At 33.2% G+C, this 22,676-nt stretch overlaps 1 protein-coding gene across 1 annotated transcript in view; it reads left to right on the plus strand.

Moving 5' to 3' along the window:
• Positions 1-7,426: 7,426 nt before the first annotated feature.
• The window catches only part of LOC128554136 (heat shock 70 kDa protein 12A-like), a 37,683-nt gene continuing 22,433 nt past the window's right edge, over positions 7,427-22,676 (plus strand). Inside the window, exons 1-2 of the mRNA XM_053535383.1 lie at positions 7,427-7,484; positions 16,734-16,936. Coding sequence (XP_053391358.1) covers positions 16,928-16,936 — 9 coding nt within the window. The 5' untranslated portion in view covers positions 7,427-7,484; positions 16,734-16,927. The remainder of the gene's footprint in view (positions 7,485-16,733; positions 16,937-22,676) is intronic.

Raw genomic sequence — 22,676 nt, forward strand, 5'->3', positions numbered from 1 at the left:
TTATCACCATTAAATGCATTTTTACACCTTCCTAAGAATAAATAAATACTGTTCATATGATGTTCCTGTCGTCTGCTTTAAGCACTGGTATTAGCAATAGGGGTAAAATGACCTCAAGGGGAGGGGTGCAGTCATGACTGTAAGTTACAAAAGGGCTGTAATTGTTATCATTGTAATTATTAATATTTTTATAATAACTATTTTTATTATTATGCACAACGCCTTCGAATAAATCATTTATAAATGGGTGTTATTCAGTGTCAGTTTTAGTCTTAATATTGCATATCTATGTTTTTATGATTTTACTACATATGTCACATGTTTAATTGTAAAGCGCTCTTGAACGTATATTTCATATGAAAAGGGTGCTCAACAAATCCGGTATAATAATAATAATAATAATTGCACTGTCCCAGATCAGAGTTTTAATAAATAATCTGCACAAAAGGCCTTAAATGTTTGTTCGACTATATGAAGAAGTCTTTTTAATCTGGAGTATTGAAACCACACAGGATTATCATCAAGAATGTGCATCAAATACTTTTTTCTGCAAGACAAGAGCTATGGTCATAGACTTGAACAAAATATGTATTTAGGTTCTAAACATTTGTGACACACATATCTAAAAAAGTATTTGACTTGGAGTCATGAAACTTTATAGAAATGATTTTAGCGCACGTACGGTTTTAATCTCTCCTAACCCAGCCCAAACACCTCCATCCCCGAAAGATATATATATAACTTGTTTTATTAGACTTTCAGTTTCTTTGATCTTATTTTTCTTGATGATGTTTTAGCCATAAGTCCCTTTATGACAGCCCGCACCCCAAACTACAAGCTTACTTAGTCTTGCATTATCATATAACCATACAGTGTCAGGAAGTTGGTGATACGAGTATCCTACGGACATACATCTTTTTATGAATTTATTTAATTTCTAGATGTGATTCAGGTTCATAGCGTTCGTTGGTATTGCATATGTGCAACTCATTCTACAAGTTGTGTATTTCACAGGTTTAAATTGTAAAATAAACGAGCATAACTCTACCATGATAATGAAGGTCCACATGTAAATATGTATCAATTCGAACTGTCATCACATAATGGCGGACACAAATCAAAGTTTTAACTTGTAACCTATTCTTACCATTTCTGCTTGTCTCATAAATACTTTCGCTTCATCAGACCAAATTGCAGGAACCGTTACTACCCATAATATTTTATCCATTTCCACACGTTGTCCCTTCTGTTCCAAATTTTCAATGAAGTGGTTCTTCAGGGCTTCAATGAATTTGGCTACAATGTCAAGCAGTGGCAAAGGCTGACCAATCTGATCCTCAACTTGTACTTCTTGATGAAAACCCTAAAGAATGTGTAAATGATAGATATAAACAATTTCTAAAACCTCTACGATTGTTCACATTGGAATGTCATATGACTCGTAAATGCACGAGAACGGAAAATTAGATATAAAGGTCGACGAAAGGGTATTCGCTAAATAAGTAATAAGCAGAGCTATAAAACTGGACTATGCATTCACATTAACAAGTTTAAATAACAACTTTAAACTCATCATGATAATTGATTATAAACTTGAAAATTATCTCAAAAAATAAATATTCTTCATAATCCATATTAGTAAGATATAAACATATTGTTTCACTTAAATTATTATGCTTTACTACTTTTCATCATATTAGGTAAGTCACACTTGAGCAAGAAAATGACGGAACTGTCATAGATTTTAAGAATATCTATATCCTTCTCATATTTCTAAACAAATGCATCCAATCACAATAGTGTGTGTGTGTTAAACATACGATATTTACGTTTTAATGTAATTATGATGATTTTTCTTTCGATGCTCTTTGTAAAACAGCTGGTAATTTAGCTGGTTTAAATATTTCGCTAGTGCTCTAGTGAAAGGCAAGTTAGCAAACAGTAATTCATGTTTCTAGTGACTTTGGATAACTGTAAATAGTGATAACAGCTTCGTAATGGTAATCATTAACGGCCTTATCAGTAGTCTATCAGAGCTTTGTTTAATTACTGATATCAGCAAACCTTCAACTTTATCATAACTGAACTTAAACTTTCTGAATGGCTTTATAAATTTCTCGTCAGTAGTCCAACAAGAGTCTATAACAGTTTTTCGTAATTGATATTCTAAGAAATGAGTTATATTAAACTGTAGATTTACATTATTTGTATATCTACCTTTGAATACAAAAGATGTTTGAATCTTTGGAAAAAAAATACCATTTCCCATGTATATCATTTTCATTTTCTTTGCACAACGTTTTATATATATCTTCTGCCATTTGACCGAAAGAGTCAACTTTATACTCCATCCCGCCGTTCTTTTCATTCGCCTCCAACAGTATACACGTTGAGGTTTTATGAAGCTGTAAAGAAATTGTACATCTAAGTTTATGCATCTAAAACCCCTGAGCATTAGAACAGAAAAAAAGTATTTTGTTAAATATATTGAAAAGAAAACATTTAACCATTAAATTTTAAATAAACTGTCAAAATACATAGTCTTACTAAAGAGACATGGATATTTAACCTGTAGTGCTCCACTACCTCAGTTATTGTTGAATTTTCACATTGCTTCTGTTGTTAAGAAAGTCTGCCCTCCATTGCCAAGCATAGCCAGTATATGTACTGCCAAAGTCAATAGCATCAACAAGCTCAGGTTTCCGTATGTTACTCTGAAAATATACTGAATTATTTTACATGTGTACTAACAGGCTTAGGTACTGTTTTCATATTGGCCTTGTTTCTCATACTTGCCGAGTTTTGCCCTTGTTTCAACGAGATATGATCCATATCACTAGGGCATTCAAAATCGTATTACGGTGAATTTCATGTCGTTATGTAATCATTCAAGTTACAAGCTAGCCTTGCGTTATGGTCAAACATTTTTCACCAGACCATAAAAGCTCAAATTCATTAAATGACTTAACCGTAGCTCTTTCTAACCATTTTGACTTATGCTTTCGCGAACAATTTCTATGATCTAATCGCCCCTCTCCCCCCCCCCCCCCCCCCCCCCCCCCCCAACCCGCACCCCACCACACCCACACACACATCGGTTTGAACAACGTACGTTAAACATGATGATAATGTGAAGCAAGTAAAAACGCGACTGAGAAATTTCTACAGCCTGTTTGTCTGTTTGGGATTGTGCTCCGACAAACGAAGATGTGTTTTCGAAAACCTACAACGAAGTACATGCTTAGCCATAATCAAGTTTATTATTTACAAACCCTCTTCTGTTATATCTTTATTTCTGTTTCAAATATCATTCAAATGGTGTAATCTTTGTTTACCTGTAACCTTTTATCATATCACAATTACAGCGATAAATCGTTGAGCATGACCAATATTTACTTCCGATTAAAACATAACAAGTACATTTAAAAACTATCATTAGGAAGTTAAAAGAAACAAAAGTTACGAATTAACATTTAAAAACATCTACTTCAGGGGCATATACAAACTTCATTAACATAAATATAGACGTCTGTATGTTTATATTTACAATGTCATGAATAACGAGTACATAGGTTAATGAGTTCAAAGATTAATTGCTTACACATTTCTTAATTTTAAAGTACTAACGATTTTATAACTGAAAAGCTGGCACACCTTCACTTCTGGTAAATGACTGAATTTGCACGTAATTACTGATATTAACAATTGTTCATTTTGACGCTTAATGAGAGACCGACCTAGAATTCTTTAAAGTAATAGATTCATCATAGCGATGTTGAAATTCATATTAATACAAACCACTCTAACACACTAGAAAAATAAACCTAGTTATGTACAGAAACTGTACACGCACGATTTCCATCTTTTAATCCTTCGCTTGGTCGATCATACCGTTAAAATCTACTACGCAGCAAAATTCAATACCGAAACAGAAACTAGAACTGTAATAACAAGGGTCATTACAAAAGTATTCCCGCTAAATTTTAGTTCACCACAGTAAGTAAGAAAGGGTATGATAATTATATAATTTCTATTAAAAGTCTTAAAAGTCTAAATCAAGCTCAATAAATAAGAAATAAGGAGTGTCGCAATTTTTGTAGCTATAATGTGTTTATAACAAATGATCATATCAGGTAAAGAGGTAAACCGGGTGTCTGTGGTTCATATCTTTTAAATGGCCAGATATTGCAACCATTGCTTTTTAAAAGTATTATAACTATATATATTCTTTGTAAGTTTATTTTTCCGAAGCTAATAGTCAGCAGAATACCATTATATGCTTTTGCAGGAACCGCATACGCATAGCGACGCTATAAGGGGAGCCAATTCGCAAGAGAAAAACTTGGATGCGCATGCGTATGGCGACGCAAGCCTAACCTACCTACCAAAATACCAATTCGTTTCACTCAATCCGGGATATGTCGGTCATGTGATCGAGAAGGAAACCAATCTCGCAGGTTTATCAATAAACGAACGCATCGGCGTACAATTTGTACGCTGGCCACGTGAGCTGCAAATAAAAACATTCCACTTTTTATGATTTTCTATTGCGACTTGTTCCAAATAAGTTAACATAATAACTTAATACTTCTTGCGGTACGTTTCTACCTTTACTGTTATTAATTCCTAAGTTCCAAATGTTTACTCAATTTCATATCGCGAAAATAAATGGTTTGCCACTTTGCTAATCTCGCAAGACCCGCACACATCAGCGTACGCCGGATAGACACGGGCAATGCCGGAAAGCCAAACAAACGCCTAGGCGGTTGCCCGAGGCGAAACGGCGTACGCTGCCAAAGTAAAACGAATTGGCAAACAGAGAACTTTGAGTCCGCATACGCTGGGCAACATATTCAATTTACCAAATTATTAAATGTTCCATATTAACCGTCGTATGAACACATCTACGGATGTCTCTTAATAATTGTAGTACTTTTGACGTGTGCGAATGTTGAGTTCTGCTAACCTCGGGGCTAGAGAGCGTGGACGGTAGCATGTATTTTCACATGCTCAAACCGAGCCTGCAACATTTTCATTTTTTGATGTGTTGAACGACTGTGGAGTTTCTACGTTAAATTTTCTATTCTATATTTCCACTACTCTCTTAACACATCGTGTTGGGCTGGCTCCATCTTTATTATAGAATAACAAAACCAAACAATCGTTCCTATATGTATATCTTTATATAAGAATGGTAATTATATGAGATAGGTATGTTGTATACGCCTATCATATAACATACACGAAAATTAATTCTTTCAGTTGTTTGATAACTAATAGAAATCCGATGTTACCCTAGCTGTCCAGAGAATATTATGTTGCTAGGTGCCACAGACGGCAGAGAACATAATGCATAACGTTCTAATTTCTTTTTTATTCTCTTTCATGGTTAGACTAGCCACTAGACCGATAATAAATATATTTCTACATTTTTCCCTTCTTTTTCGAATTAAAGTTCATAGAGACAAAAGCCAGTCTTTTTTTAGAGATTTTCACAGGGGAATGATGTTGAAATTATCATGGACATAGGATATAGACTGGCCCAGTTCACTACATTTAATCATAAAATTGTAAAAAGATATATCATAGTCTAGGAGCTAGTCTATTTCATGGTGTTTGCTAATCATATATTGACTTTCCAGCTTTACTTACATTGAAATGTTTGACTGACAACATTAATGTCATTTAATTTGAACACTAGTATCAGGACTTTAAGCAAATGTTGTAAACCAGAAATTATCTTTGGAAGCATGAAATTGAAGTTCATCCATTCGATGCTTCCGACTGATATTTGGTCAATCAAAGGAATCTTTACGACTAAAACAATTATAGATAACTATTAACACATGAAAAATATATACACGAAACACGGTTCTGTAAAAAATATTCACCTTCTCTCTTCTTGATATTTTATTCAGAGGATAGCTACTTGAACTGACCAATATTATGTGCGTCAATAAACCCAAACAGACAAACAAACAAACAAACAGAAAGTTGAAAGTCTAGAGTCTTGATTACAACGTCAACACGCATTTTATTTTTCTGATTTCAGATAGCTTTTCTTTAACTAGATTTTAGATAGTTATACACAATATCAACATACTTTGGCTTTTCAGAATTCTGATATCAACAATAACACTTAGATTTTCTTCTGTCCAATTACAGATATTTGTTATGGTTTATCGGACTTTGGATAGCAACACAGAAACACACTATTTATTTCATCTTTTTTATATTAAGATGCAAAATTTATAATTATCTGACTTTAGATAGTAAAGTCAATGCTCAATGTTTCTACTGCCTGATTTCAAATAATGCTTATTTAAATTTGGATAGCAATGGTGAAACACAATTTTTATACTGTCCGATTCCAGATATACCCTTGTGGGTGATGGAATTCAGATAGCAACAACAATACACATTATTTGTTTCATCTATTAATTAGATGCAAAATTTATAGTTATCTGAATTCAGATAGATAACGTCAATGCTCAGTTTTTCTACTGCCTGATTTCAGATAGTGCTTATTTGAATTTTGATAGCAAAGACGAAACAGTTTTTCTTTAGTCCAACTTAAGATAGTTATTTCAATAGGCTGAATTTGGATAGAACTACTCACACTATTTATTTTGTACGTTTTATGACCAGGAGCAAATTTTATTTTGTAAATTATAATAATTGGTTAAGTGTACAGCGGAAAAGTCTGCCAGTCTTTTGTACTTGTACAATTTATGTAAAATAGAATGACAATAATACGCAGTCTGCCTGTTATCCGATTTCGGATAAAGCTGTTTCCTTGTACATTTTTATATAAGGAATTCAAATTCATTGTAAGTGTCTAAATGCTTTTTAGTGTTTCCTGTTTCAGGTATACGAGTTGTATTATATTGATTTTATTAAACTAATAAACATCTACTGGTTCTTCTAGTAATTTTCCGGAAAGGTATCGATAAATCAAGCATCAAGCATTTTGACATTTTGGAAACTGACAAATACAAATTGAATGTGTTGAATACAGTTTGTCTTGCCTGTGAACTGATTCTCTTTTATTTTCAGATTTTTGAAGCGATTGTATGGACATCTTGGGCAATATAGGTCTATAAATGAGTGAAATCAGATTATTCGTTTACTATTTTAAAGCAAAATATCGTAGAGATATGTTATATGTATCTGATTTCTTGTGTATAACGAAAGACTAGCTACTCGACTTTTATTTGATGTATAGATTAGAGATTTCTCAGATAAATGATTGTAAGATTATAAGTTTGTTATATTTACATAGAATATACACTAACTACATTCACAGGTTCGCAAATGACAAAAATGGAATACAAAAAGAATATGTAGTATATATAGGCGTTACGGTACAAGCCATAAATGTACTGGACTTAAAACTTTTGTAAACTTCCTCGTTGGTTTCAGCCTCGTTTCGGGTTTGCAATCAACTACGCAGTTCAGTTTCAGATCATAACAAAATGGAGGCCGTAAGTGTATTTTCACGTATTTAGTCTAATATTGTTTAGAGTTTAGATTGTTTAGAGACATTAATTATTAGATGCAAAATTTATAGTTATCTGAATACAGATAGATAACGTCAATGCTCAGTTTTTCTACTGCCTGATTTCAGATAGTGCTTATTTTGAATTCTGATAGACAAACATTAAGACACATTAATTATGGAGTGCTGCATAACGTTTTTAGATTTACATTTATGAAATGTAAACACAATCTATGACTACTAAGTGTTAATTATGTATTGTAAATTGGTATTGCATATTTGTGAGCTCTTTAAAAGGAAATTAAACGGAACTAAAATCTTATAAAAAGAAGGAGATACCTTTATATTTTAAGCTATTTTATGTCAATATGTCAATTTATGCCGTCTAGAAATTGAAAGGTTGGTCAGATTGAAGGGACTATAATTATCATTATCTATAAACATTAATATTTTATTTTGACAATGGAATAGGCATAAAAGAATAACAAATAACATTTTCATAATCGATAACGGTCTTCCCAGTGCAAATCTACCGTATAGTAAAATGTAGTACACATTGTTTACCTGGTATGCATTGACATGCATTAAATAGGGTTATGTAAAACGAACGATAATAATACTGTGCAGTATTAAACGAAAGGTTACGTTGGGATCATATTACTGTCATTTTTTTACTGCATTGTCTCTTACAGGCGCCCGAAATAAAAGTTATCATTCCCAATTCAGTGGATTTCTTTTGTGGTATTAATCAACATTTATCAAACAGTGAAAAATATTTTTTAAGTAATTTGTTTTGTTTTCTTTCTTTTTTTCTGTTGTGGCCAACGTCTCACCGCCTCATTTGTAGGTCATATGGCGATTTTCCAGCTGTCCGTTGAGAGGGAAGGCACAAGGTGACCTAATACACCCAATCTATATTTTGAACCCACAAGGTTGGAGGGCCAAGTGATTCAAAACAGCGACCTAAACCACCAAGGCCATTAAGACCCAATTATTTTAATCAAAAGCATTCTTGATGGTTCAGAATTAACGTCTGTAGTTAATAATGTGAAGATTTTGCTACATAGTAATTATAAATGTCATGGTTATAGAATAAAGTGAGACATTGAATCCATTCTGAACAACATATGAGTCATATATGTTCAGTCTTTAGAATTATTCAAAAGTCTAAACTGGACTTCCATTGTATTGAATAAGGCCTAAAAAATTCTTTGTTTCCGGTAACATGCTAAAAAATTAGCGTAGGTAGGTCGGAATTTTTTTTATGGATATTTTTATTAAGGGAGACTTTTCGGAAGTTATTTTTTGTGTCCACAAATGAATAAAAGTAAGGGGGTTGTGCCTTTAGAGCATCGGTAAGTTGATTTCATTGATTTCATCACTGGCCATGTTTAAAGCATAAAACATGGCCAGTTTTAAAAAATATTCTCCAAGGCCATGAAAACATTTAGGGTCGGGCAAAAAATTTAGGGTAGGCCGGATACCGGAAACAAACATTTTTTTTTACGCCTAAGTGTAACTTCTTTCGGTCATGCCCTCCGTTTTCTGTGTTTCTTTCCTCGCTGTGTTTTATTTTCCCAAGAAATTCGTACCGTGAATAGTTCATTTTTCTTACCTGAGAAATTCTGTTCAATTGACTGCTGTTCATCTAGGGCAGTTTATTTGATGGTTCTTGTTTAGACATTTGTTTTGTTTATCTGTTTTCATTTTTAAGAGACAACAATTGTTTTAAGATTTCGGAAATTATTGAGAAAGCTTTGAAACTTAGTTACTGACAGATTATATGGTATGGAAACACATTAGAATAAGTTGCTTTTACTATTGTTTCCATTCAAAATTGAAAAGCGTTTTGAACGGGTACCGGAGTTCCTTAATCATAAAGTAATAACAACTGAACACTTGGTTTATTGGAAGTTTTTCTACGTTTGATTTCAAAGAAAGTAACAACACTGATGTAAATGAATAAGGCCATTTAATAATGAATGACAGAATCTTTATGTGACTACATAACATAGTGCCAATCACACAATACAACACGCATTTAAAAATTGCAAAACTAAGCAATATTTTAATGAAATCAAATGTTGTGGCGGAAGCTTTTTAAAATAATTGCTAAACTAGGCAAAATTTTAAAGAAATCAAATGTTGTGGCGGAAAAAAAACTGCCTCATATACATTCATGCATTAACACAATCATACAGTCAATTTAGAATCAATCAATTATACAAAAATACATATTATCGGAATAACTTAAATATTTCTTCGACAGACACGTCTAAAATTATAGAAGACTTAAAAGTATTTTATACAAAATTTTGTAAGTATAACAGAAGTAACTATGTTTTAAAAGAAGTCTCGCATTTGTTGTCACAATCCCCGCATACAGGTATTTGATGTTCACTAGATTTTACATTAAAGTAGTTCTGTAACAATACCTATATGTATATAACATAAAAATTGACACAAGTTTTAACCACGCAAGTTTGATAAGGTTATACTTCTTGTTTCATCACATTGTAATAACAAATGATATCAAACATTCAGGCTCTAAAATTCTAACCCTTTGCGACATATTTACTGAAAATCTACCTACTGCAAACACGGTGCAAAAATTAAACACGTGTCCCAAAGATTAATTCACGACAAGAATTGCAAAGAAGTCTGTCCCATGAAATAATATTCATGTTTGCAGATTTGGATTATATGATAATACAATTATTATTGTTATTGTTTATCGAATAATTCAATATTCACGTTCATTTGAAAACATGATAACATTAATGCAACAAAATTCTTGTTATTACAAGCAATTAACTGCAAAAACTATATAGCAATGCTGGATGATGTATGTACAAAATACAGTCGTAATACGCTATAAATAGTAACATATTTCGAAACAAAGGGAAGGAAAATGACGGATTCTTTGCAGAAGTTTTGACACCGCCGTAAAAATGCCGCTGTATGGAATAGTCAAGGGATGCAAAAACATATCGGGTATATGAAACGATGTAAAATTTCATCGGTTACCAGTCAACAATGTGAAGAACTGTAGGGAATGGTTAATAAGATTTCTACTTTTTCTTTGTCTCGGAACTTGACCTACAAATTTTTACGCTACAATACCTGTATACATGTAAATACTTACTCAGACATGTCAATTCGTGTACAGCTCGAAAGAAACTACCCTGATAGAGTGAAAATCTGAATGCGTGTGAAGGAAATACGTAATAATAACCCAGTAGACATTTGACGTCGGTTAGACGTCGTATAGACGTCGGACCCCGACGTCGGATTGACGTTGGATTTTGGTTGGATTTGCAAACCGTTTAGACGTCGGATCCCGACGTTGGCTAGACGTCGCAATCCGACCATTTTCCAACCTAAATCTAACCACTTTTCAACCAAAATCTGACCAAATTTTCAAGGTAATTTGCAATGAAACAAGTATTTTATCATCTTTATTTCACATTATGGCGACGTAAGTCTAATACAATAAGTCCTAAAAGTAATCCAGTCATTGAAACTTACAAGTTTCGTCATTTTTGCATAATTCTTCAACTCCGCTTACATTTCCATCTGAAATGTATAAATTTGACAGTTTCATCAAATCAAAGACTTATACAAATATACTAGTGCTATTACTAAGAGCATAATTACTACGTGTCAAACAAATATGTAGTATTTTAAATTCTATAAAAACATCTCCTATAACTTCGTAAAATATAATGAAGTTTGGTGTTAAACGCAATTGCTTTTTTAAAGAAACAAACGAAAATGCATCAATCTTTGAAAATATACGGAACATTAATAGGTATAAGTATTAAAATAAGTAGATCAGTCTATATTTTTAAAAAGTCTGTTACTCACGTTGCGGATCCCTCCCTTTGTGTAAAGTATTTACATGTATAAACTTGCTCTATCTTATCCCAACAACTATCAAATTACAGGAAGACTGTGTAAACCGATGCAGGATTATCCCGTGAATGAATGACTAATAGAAAACATGTGTAGAAGAGCAGATCCTTAGGCGAATTAAGAATAATTTATACATGTGTATAGAATGAATTTTTTCTTGAACAGTTTAAAATTCGTGAAAAAAAATCCATTTCCGAAAATAGAGAATCTCATACGATATTGTAACATAATTAATAATGTTTAATGTGCGAATGAACTATTATTTATAAGCGAATGTCCAGACCTTTATGAAAACAAGTAAATATCTTTAAACTTTACTAGCAATATTATACCACTTAGTTTTATAACTAAAAACATTTATCAGACTTTCTATCCAACCTAATTCCAACGTCTTCTAGACGTCTAAGTCTGACGTCTATTAGACGTCGTGGATATGACGTTGGTTAGACGTTGGATTCAGGTCGCCGACGTCGCGACCAAAATCCAACGTCGGTACGACGTCAGGTGTTTACTGGGAATAGAAATATTGAATTTTCTGAAAGTCTGTGGCAGTTTTTCAGTAGAATAAACGTCTGTTAATTCAATAAAAGGACGCTCGTCTGCTGCTGAAGCACTCACCATTAAAAGACAGTCATGTACAGTTAAGAACCAGTACTTCATTGGACAAGCCGATCAGCTGATAAGCCTCCACGTGATATGATTTTACGAAAATTTCCGATAGATTCCGAAGTTCCTGTGAAATGGGCTATATCATTAAAAAGTTTTATGTAAGACGAAAACGAATTCCATATGTATGCAGCTTTGTAATTAAACGTTTGTTTCAGGTATTTTGTTTTAGGTGTAACAAAAGGAAAATCCTGTTGTTCGGATGAACGCAGACTATAACGATCATTATGAGCAAAATGTAGTAAATCTGAAATGTATATAGGACAATCTCCATTTTTAATTTGTACACTAGTAATGCAATATGATATTTGCATCTGTTTCAAAAGATAGAAGTTTTGAATTTCTTAATACATCATGACAGTCGATATATTTTGATTTCATGATTATTTTTATAACGTCTTTGATTATCAGGAAAAATACACGAAAGTTATGCCAAAACAATCTGAAAGTATTATGAAAATAAGGGTGGGTAGGGCGGGTTTGTGATGATTATGCTTTTCTTGAAATTTGTATTTTGATAGCACTGGTGGAGTAGTTTAGCATAAATTAGTGAATCATGATAATAAACACTTCGTCAGAATAGCTACGTTAGCCGTCCCAATTCCGGATAATTCCTACAGTTTTGTCGTGCCGCCATAAAGGTATTTATCTAAAAATAAATACTGTTTTATGTCTGATACTTGGTTCATTGTTTGATTTCAAAGAAAATAACAACACAGATGCGACTGAATAAAGTCCTTTAATAATAAATGACAGAATTTTTATGTAACTACATAACATAGTGCGTATTACACAATACAACAAGCATTTTAGAATTACTAAACTAAGCTAACTTTTAATGAAATCAAACGTTTTGGCGGAAAAACTGCCAGCTATTGCGCAAGCAATAACGCCAACAAAATGAATGTACTTCCAATGACGCATTGCTGCTATTGCAGTAGTAGCTTTATGTTTAACAGCGCCGAAGTACATATTCCTCCGTGGTGTATTGGTCAAGAACGCAGGAAAATTATAATCAACGCGGAGGCCCGGGTTCGATTTCCCGACTCGAGTGTGTTTTTTCTTTCTTTTTTTCTTGATTTTGGCATTTTTTAAGATAGTTTAGAAACAAAAACTCATGCTCTACATTTTCTGATATGACCATACTTCAATCTCAAAAGTTTAACGAAAGATCGTTTTAGCCAGAATCTGGAGGTCTGTGATTCAAACTGTTTATGACTGTACTGGCAGTTTACCGTCTCGCCGACCAATCCTCAACCACTTAAATATAAAACCTTTTGCCAGTGCGCCCTGAAATATTTTATGAAAAACCTACTCCCTGATCATGTAAATGCACTCGCCGGGTTTAATATTTATATTCAACTGTATTTCGATTTAGCCTTTGGACACCGAGTACATTTTTATACACACCTGTACGGCATAATATAGTGTTAACTACGGTATTCCGTTTGGACAATCGTGACTTTTTATTTAATACTTAACCGCGATGCACGATGGTACGATGACGAAAACGCGATGGCGCGATGGCACGATGATGAAACAACGATTGTACGATGGTGAAAACGCGATGGCACGATGATGAAACAGTAGTAATATGTTTCCAATTGTATACTTTTTCATGTTGCGCCTCGCAGATGCTTCGTATGTGACGATTATCAAATAATATTCTGAAATGATATTTGTAGTCAGAGCTTTTATTTTTTGCAAGGTTCATGATGCACGTGACGTTATGGTCACGTTAGGGAACGTATATTTTTACAAGACAGAAAATGATCTCAGACACACTTCAGCTTTTCCAGGAAGTAATTAAAATGAGAGTACACAGGCTAAACATGTAAACGAAATTGCAGTTCTATAGGTCTACATTCAGGGTTTACGTGCAGGTGGTCACCCTGCCTAAAAGTATACGTGTGAGCTTCATTTTTTTGCTAATGGGAATTTTTAACGATTGAAAAAACATCTGAGGTTATGCACCAATAAGCATAAAGAAATATATCAATTTAGGTATCTTATGGCGTGAATATAAGTAAACACTGTTCATAGACTATAATATAATGTATAATGTTATTAATCAAGCAATTTCATATTGGCCTTGTTATTTGTCCAGGAGTTGTCGTATTGGCCTGACTGTTGGCGGTAACACCACAAGAACTCTGTGAGTTACCTTATGACAGCTGTGCGTGTTCAGGTGAAAAGTCTTGACAAGTTGTTTAGACTTATTTTAGAAATCATAATCATTTTAGCCAGTTAAATAGAAAGAGGTGTATGTAGGTACTTGAGATTTTGAGAGATATCTTTGATGTGACATAATCAAGAGTAACAAGATCTCACCTTATTTTTTGAATTCCTATTTATTTTCTTTAGTGAGTGATCTTATCATTTGAACTGTGATAAAAACTGCTTTTAAAAGTCAATTGAAATTCCTTTTAGGCTGCAGGTAACGAGACACAAAATTGTACACATATGTGTTGATCAAGATAATACAACCAAGCAAGCACATACTATAGATCTCCATGCCTCGTTTAATTCTTATCTGAAATTGTTTGCAGTTTACAACTGACACTCTTGTTCGCCAACTTATTCATCCACTTTCCAGCATTTGAATCGCTGTCTATCATTGCACAAATAGTCCACACTATCAAAATGTCTGTTAAAGATAAGTCTCATCCTTTTACTTAATCTTATTTTCCATATTTTCTCATTATTTTCATTGACAACTGCCAGAAATTCTGACAGGAAACACTTGCTTTGACACAATACCGCATAAGCGAAAGTATCGTTGTACTCTATGAAGACGTACATCCCGCCCAGCCATACTTGGTTATTACATGTACATGCTACTGTTGATGTTAGATGATTGTTTTGGTCAAAAATGTGAAAAAAATGTAATTTATAACTCTGATGTAAAACAAAATGACGTCATTTAAAAATCTAACGGAATTGACTTCTCCGTATTGGCCCTCTCTTTTGAACCAGTCAAAATGCTTGAATTCCGTATTGGTCCTGTTTTTCTCATATTGGCTCAGTTATGTTTTTATTAGCTCTGTCTGTTTTATATGATGTTCTCAATTGATCTAATACATTGTATAATATTGTAAAGCTGAATGATAATATTTATCACATGTTTGACGTTGCAGGAGTGTAATAAAGCCATTACTTAAAAATGATTATTCACTAGTGTAATAATGCTTTGACGTCAAAGACATCGTCATTTATAATATCGGAGACGCTGGTCAAATTGACTTGTTTGTAGAGTAAAGGAAAGTAGAATTTTTGATATTTTGAGTGGAAAAGCTGAAATGTGATAAAAAGAATATTACATTTGTGACTTTCCTCGATGAATTTATTAAACTCGTTGAATAAAATTAATAAAATGCTCGGCAGAACCTCGCATTTTATTATTTTATTCAACGAGTTTAATAAATTCAATATGTAAAGACACTCATGTAATATCCTCTATATATTACAGTAGATACATTTAGCTAAACAAGATATATATAAAATATATTAGATATATTAAAGGCTGAACTTTGGGGTTAAATATTTGTATTTGTTAACATTGACGGTAGATATGACAGTATAGCAGTTATTATACAAAGTACTAACTTTCTGTTGTTATTATTAAATATTAATGATTTTTTAAAATTAATATATAATATCAAAGAATAGAAAAAGACATCCGTGATTTCATATAACATTTCTAATCTTAATATTTGTTGCCAGAGTAGTTATTGCAAAATATGTAATCTAAGACTTGTGATGTGATTTGATTAAGGCCCTTGGTCGAAACGTTGTCGCAAAGAGTGATCATAAAAGCTATGAAAAACAATCCCTTTGGATATGTATTAAATACATGTATATTCATTGATATTTAACATCTGTCTGTTATTTATTTGTTTTCCAATCACTGATTTAGACTAGTGTTAAATGAAATACTGTTAATCCGTTTATTCCTTTCAATCAGAGATTAAATCTTATTGAATGAATTACCGTTTGACATTTAAACATTATAAATATATTTTTAACTTTTTCAAACTGTTTTTATTCTGTTTTCGTTCACGATACAACTTTTCTTTTTTACCGTGTGTTACAGTTTCTATTTTGCTGCTGGAATCTTCATGATTGTTTCCATGTACACTTTCTGGACAAAATTGGTCAAAGATCTTAATGTAAACTATGTTAGTGTATTGCTTAAACTAGTGAAAAAATGTCTATATACATGAACATATAAAACCTTGTACACAATTTGATGAAATATTTAAACGAGAATAAATTGAATTGAATTTACTTTTCTATATATATTTATCTGATAACGATGTATCAGGCCTAAAACCAAAGTTATTTTTACTTTATGTTCTACATAGACACTGGACACTTCTGCAATTTTGCATGCATTCCAAAATCCTAAAATACCTGGACTCAACAGAACTATTAAAGAGAAAAAAAAAATCCAGCCACAATAAACATGGGGTTGACCGGTTCTTTTTTCCCCACCATTTTGAACCAAATCACATACGTATGAAGAATACACTATAGATTGCCGCAAACAGACAAAAGTGGCCCTATCAAAAAGTCATGTTATGCATATTCTGACTAATTTTACATGTGCCTGCTATTTCATATCTCCTCTTTTTAATTATGCCATTTATTGCAGGTCTTTCTCTCAAAAAGTCACCAATATTCACAATCAAACAGAGGAACTATTTTCCGCGTAACTACTCTCTTATTGTTGTCAACCAAGGGCAAATAACTGTGATATTGTGCCATATCCCTCTTGTTAATTATGACCATGATGCGCAAAGTATATCTGATCGCTGTGTTATAAACATAGCAGACGAGTTGTGGACTATGGAACATGTAAGTTTTTTTTATATATTTCATTCTTATTAAAAGATTTCGTGTTTTTAAATATTTCCTTCATAGCTCAAACAAAAATATTCAAGATTGTAAGATTGTAAGATACACTCCTCTTAATATTATCATATTAAACAAGTTAGTTACAAGTACAGATTTCCTAACATTACAAACTGTTTAATACTGTGTTAACCATAGAACAAAATCAGCAACAACAGTAACAACATTCACGTTTTTAACTTACAGATTCATGTAGGCTATAAAACAACAAAAGTTTCAATAGAAGCTATAATATGTTTATATACATAGGGAACAGATTTTAATTAACCTTCACACTGATGCTAGATCTATAAGTTCATAATACAATAAATATGTACTGTACTTAATGCATACGTGATCAAACAATAGTAGTATATAGTTTTTATATGGAGTTACATGACAATTTAACGTTGTAGTTTCTAACATCGATTGTTCCAAGATCATGGTTGTATATTTGTTAGGGTAGCAAAAGGATATATAATAATCGTACTTTCTGTATTTTATACTAGTTTGTTTTAGCTCGATTGTGGTGAAAGCTTCAAGCTTATTTGAACCACTCTCGAGTCCGGTCCTGGAAAAAGCAGTACTGGTGTCATGTGAGAAATCATGGTCGTGACCCCAGTGGGGCTCGAACCGACGACCCCTGGATTGAGCGGCCGAAATCCTATCCACTAGACTGTCGCTCCACTTTCTGTAGTGGAAATATGACAAAAGTCATATGTAATATTTAATATAAATATTGTGCAATATTGCCAAGTAATTGAGTAGTAGCTCATGTTTATACAAATGTATGTACAAATTGTACATGGCTCTGTTTCGTTTGATGAACTTAGTAACATCAGGGGGGTTTTTTATTTCAAATATTTTACATTTATGTATTTCATGATCAATATTTCTCAAAGTGACCGTGTATCCTGTATTAAATTTTGTACCACTCATAAATTCTGAATCATTGCTCATTGTCACTATAAATGTTTTATACGCCTCTTGATAATGATTTACAAGGCTTGATCACTTTCAAACAAACATATTACTTACAATAGCTTAAAAGATTATTTGGGAATTTTACATTTGGATCAAAAGCAAATAATAAAATAGGAAGCATAGAATGCAACCTAAGCGCGTGGTGATCAGTTTATGTGCGTTTTTTTTTTCGATAATCTATGCCCGAAGTCCGCGAACTTGTATCTGTTTTGTGAAAAAAAGAAAGATAATTGGTATTAACTACGTTAGTAGTGTCTTTCCCAACATAGAAGTAAATGTTATTGACTTTGGAAAACTTACCTCTTGCCGCTGAAATCACGAAAGCCTCTTGAGGTATAGAAGTATTTTATATTTGAAAGCTATGTTAGTTGGCATTTGGAAAACAGATATTACTACGACAACGAAAAGTCGCAAAAATTATTTGTCTGTGGGACTAAAGTCTGACTTAGTAACCCGTATCAAATATGACATAAACCCAAAGGTTAATGTCACTCCGACACATTAATAGGACTGGTCTAGCTTTCGATGGTGGATGAATACTTCAGTTACCCACCTTGAATTATTTAAACACGAGCGAGCATCTTCCTTTTGCCATCTTGCTTCATCGCATGGAAATACATTCCAAGCAATGTAAGCGGTAATTAAAGGTCAGCGTTTTCAAGGCCCCTGATGTTAAGGCAAATATTTTTATTATCCTTAATGTCAGTCTGGTATAAATTGTTTTGTACTTGACACGATCTTTGGATTCGCGGAGGTCTGATAGAAACCCGCTGCTGTGTTGATAAGGTTTTTCTAAGTTTTATCCTATGTCTAGTCCCAAGACGTCTCAACTAAAAATGTTACCTAGAGTTTAAACAGACCAGTATTCTGACTCTGTTTCATAAAGTTCAAGTAGAAAATATAGCCTCCGTAGCGTTAACAAGATTTTTGCTTGATTTGACCTTCAGATCGTGCTTTCAACATCAGATATGACACCTTAGGAAGACATTCTGGCCAATGTAGGTTCGAATCATCGCTTAGGGTGGATACTTCTTCATTTGAGGCAGAAAGCCACTTGCTAATGGAACGTCGCAGTAACCTATGTCTGTGTTACTATAAACCCTATAAGAAAAGAATGTTAACAAGTAAAATCGCTGACGACACATGACAAACGCTGACGGATACAGGGTGATCACAATAACTCATAAAATATCAGAATTTGAAACCATTTTATAGATCCTTTATTGGATAAAGGATATGGGAACCAAATCTTAGTTCTGTTTGTTAGGCTGACAGCGAACAAATAATGATAATACAGTGTCTATTTTCAAACTAAAAAAAAAACAACAACAAAGTTAACGTAACTTAAATTGACTGAAACAGAAGTAAGAAATAGTAAGTAATATATTGAATTGTTGAAGTATTTCGTACAAAGGAATGTTTACAATGTTTAATTTTATAATTAACATTTTAAGCAGGAGTCTTTTTATGGAGTACAAATAAAATGCTTAATCTATAGTTGTTGTAATGCTGTTATAACATCCGTGTCATAAGATATTATCAGATATAAATTTGATACTGATAACATGCTAATTTATAACATGGGAGAGTTGTTCAAACTATCTTAAATATGTGTAAATATAACGATGTGTGAGAAATTGTGAGATTTGGTTTCCTTAAATAGTTTCATGTTATATAAATTAGCCATTGAGCACACTTTTAGTGATTCGTTGACGAAAAGCAATCATAAGAACGAAAACAACCAAATTATGAAGTACTGTACCTTCATGCATAACCGGCCTTGGTAATAGTCTTGTACATCTTTTGAATTTGTTCTGAAATTCCATATTTCTTGGAACGATAAACCAATATTAGATATGAGGTCAAACAATTTATGTGTAAAAGTATCTCTTTCCTTAAAATGTAAACGTTTGTGGATGTCTGTGCTAGGCTGAACTATGGCCTGTTTTGTCTTTTTATGAAAGAAGAAATAGATATAAACATGTAAAAAGGTACAATAATGTTTAAACAACCGCTCTGAACCAGGATCCATATTTCCAAGATAGTGCACATATTTTACCTAAAATACTTTTGGAGAATCTTATGTATGTAAGTCAATGATTTTGATAATATTATTCTCAAGCATACAAGCACGATGTTACAAATTAGCTATTGTTAAGACAATAGACATTTGCTCCGGTATTTTTCATCACATATTACTGTTACTTTTGTGTACAGTTAGTTTCTCCTAGCGTTTGGAGAACGTATTGATTGGTTCTGTCTCAGTGCAAGAATCGTTGAGCGTCCATGTGCTGGAACTGCACCATGCCGGTGACAGAAGAAAACATTCAAAAGCCCGACCGGATGAGACCCCACAAGAGAGGATACTACTTTGCAGACGTTTACGGGATGCACCGCCAGTCCACATCGTCTTATAACTCACAGAACACCAATGATGCAGAACACCAATGACGCGGAACAACAATAACCCAAAATAAAAAACGCAGAACAACAATGCGAACAATAACAACAACACAGAACAACAACGCAGAACACCAACACAGCAGAACACCAACAAAGCAGAACGGAAACAACGAACCACAACGCAAAACAGCAACAACGCAGAACAACAACACAAAAATTCAGCACAGCAGAACGCCAACGAAGCATATCAGCAATAACCAAGAACAATAACAAAGTACAGAAACAGCTCTGAACACTAATGACTCAGAACAGCAACAACAAAGAACAACGACGCAAAACATTAACAACGTAGAACAGCAACGTAGAACAGCAACAACACAGAACAAAAACAACGCAGAACAGCACCACAGTACAATAATAACGTAGAAAAAATAATCGGTGCTACATTTAGCACTGGAGATTTTCACCGGCGGAAGGATAAATAAAGGACCTCGGACATTTTCCTATTCAGATGGCCTATCCGATTAAGGAAAAAGTGACATGGGGATAGACTTCTGAAATTGCATAGTTATGATAGTTGACGACAACTTCTTGATAAATACGACTTCATTTTACAAGTTTATGAACAAAAAAGAAGACTTTGTAGACATTTCTCATTCTCTTTTCTATTAAAATATGAACATAAATCATTTTTACGTTTTAAACATCTTTCCCCCCAGTGACGCAACAAAATAGTTCACATGCCTTTTGTAAATAATTATTATATACCTATGCTGCAAAAATGGCACTTGGTCACAGGTGGGAAAGTGTTTAAAATTGAAAAAAAACTACGTACAGGGTGTCAGCAAATAAATTTTTACATAAATATTTGACACTTATTGCATGTGTTTCCTAAACCTTACATATATACAGCTTTATTCATTTTTGTAAATATTTCAAGCACAGAAAACACTAAACTAAATAAATAGGGGACATAGAAAGAGAAGCTAAAAAGCAGACAGACCCTTATAAGTATATCTTATGAATTTTTCAATCAGATCTGTTACCTCTTGACAGTCTAAGTCCGTCGATTGAGTGTCATCAGGATTGAGACAACTGCATCTGTCGTAAGTCAAGAACCTAGCAAGTGGCTTCGACATATTACATATGTGTCTTCAACGTAAACATGACAAAGAAATACAGACGAACTTCTATGGAATAGTGCCACTTAGGTGCATTTTTTTTTACCTTTTGTAGGACACAGTTGAAGCGAACCTAGAATGCATTTTAAGAGCAACATTTGCTTTTATTCGATCCAGCATCCTATACCCTAACAGAACTACACCAGACACCATCTCATTAACTAACCTAGTTGCTTCCAGAACTTACACTGACACCCATAGAACTAATACTGACTCGCCCATGACTAACACTGACATCCCCAGAATTAACTTCAATTCGCTCACACGTCTGAAACTTATTTCGAAGCCAACCGAAATACTAGTAAGGACCTCAAAGAACTAACACAGACACCCCAAGAATATCTATATAAATGTTGATACTAGCTAGTGAAGTTCTGTTCCACTGAAATATAAAATGCTAAAAGTAAGGCATCCCTGAACCCGCAGTGGAATAGGCAGTCTCCTGCACCCCTCCGTTTCAACTGAAAAAGGCCAACTACGCAAATGTATGGCCAGCTACACCACTGCATGTATTCAATAATAATCCTCCACATAATGCCCGGTCAGTATTGTACATGTGTATAAATACAGTATACTAATAAACTTTGATAATGTGGCAGTTGACCTCAATACAGCCGACACTGTTTATTTTCCAATACAGGTAAATCCAATATTTGCTGCACAATAGATCTATGAAGGATTATCTTTAAACACCCCTGGACTTATTGGACTCACCTGCCACATTATCAAAGTTTATTAGTAGCAATAGATGTATAGAAAACAAACAATAGGATATGATCAATGCATCAGTGTTATCATGGGCACTCGGGTGGAAATAACTGAAGTACAGTTAGGGAACAAATGTTTTGTTCCACTTTTTTTTTTCCGTTTCGTTTATTTTCAAAAATGTCAATAAAACTGATAATCTGCATGGTATCAGTTTATTTATTGTGTTAAAATATTTCATAATAGACATACCTTAAATACCAATGCTTATTTTAACTAGAAATACACATTTTAAATTTTTCAAAAATATGACCCTTAGTTACAAACTGTTCGAATTTCAAGAAAACAAATATAAAATAAAACTATTTTTTGTGACAGTTTGATAGGAATATAACTTATTTATCAGTATTTGAAGCTGTTGTATAAAACTA

This window comes from Mercenaria mercenaria, unplaced genomic scaffold (genome assembly GCF_021730395.1).
Source record: "Mercenaria mercenaria strain notata unplaced genomic scaffold, MADL_Memer_1 contig_4743, whole genome shotgun sequence".
In the NCBI taxonomy this organism is placed as follows: domain Eukaryota; kingdom Metazoa; phylum Mollusca; class Bivalvia; order Venerida; family Veneridae; genus Mercenaria; species Mercenaria mercenaria.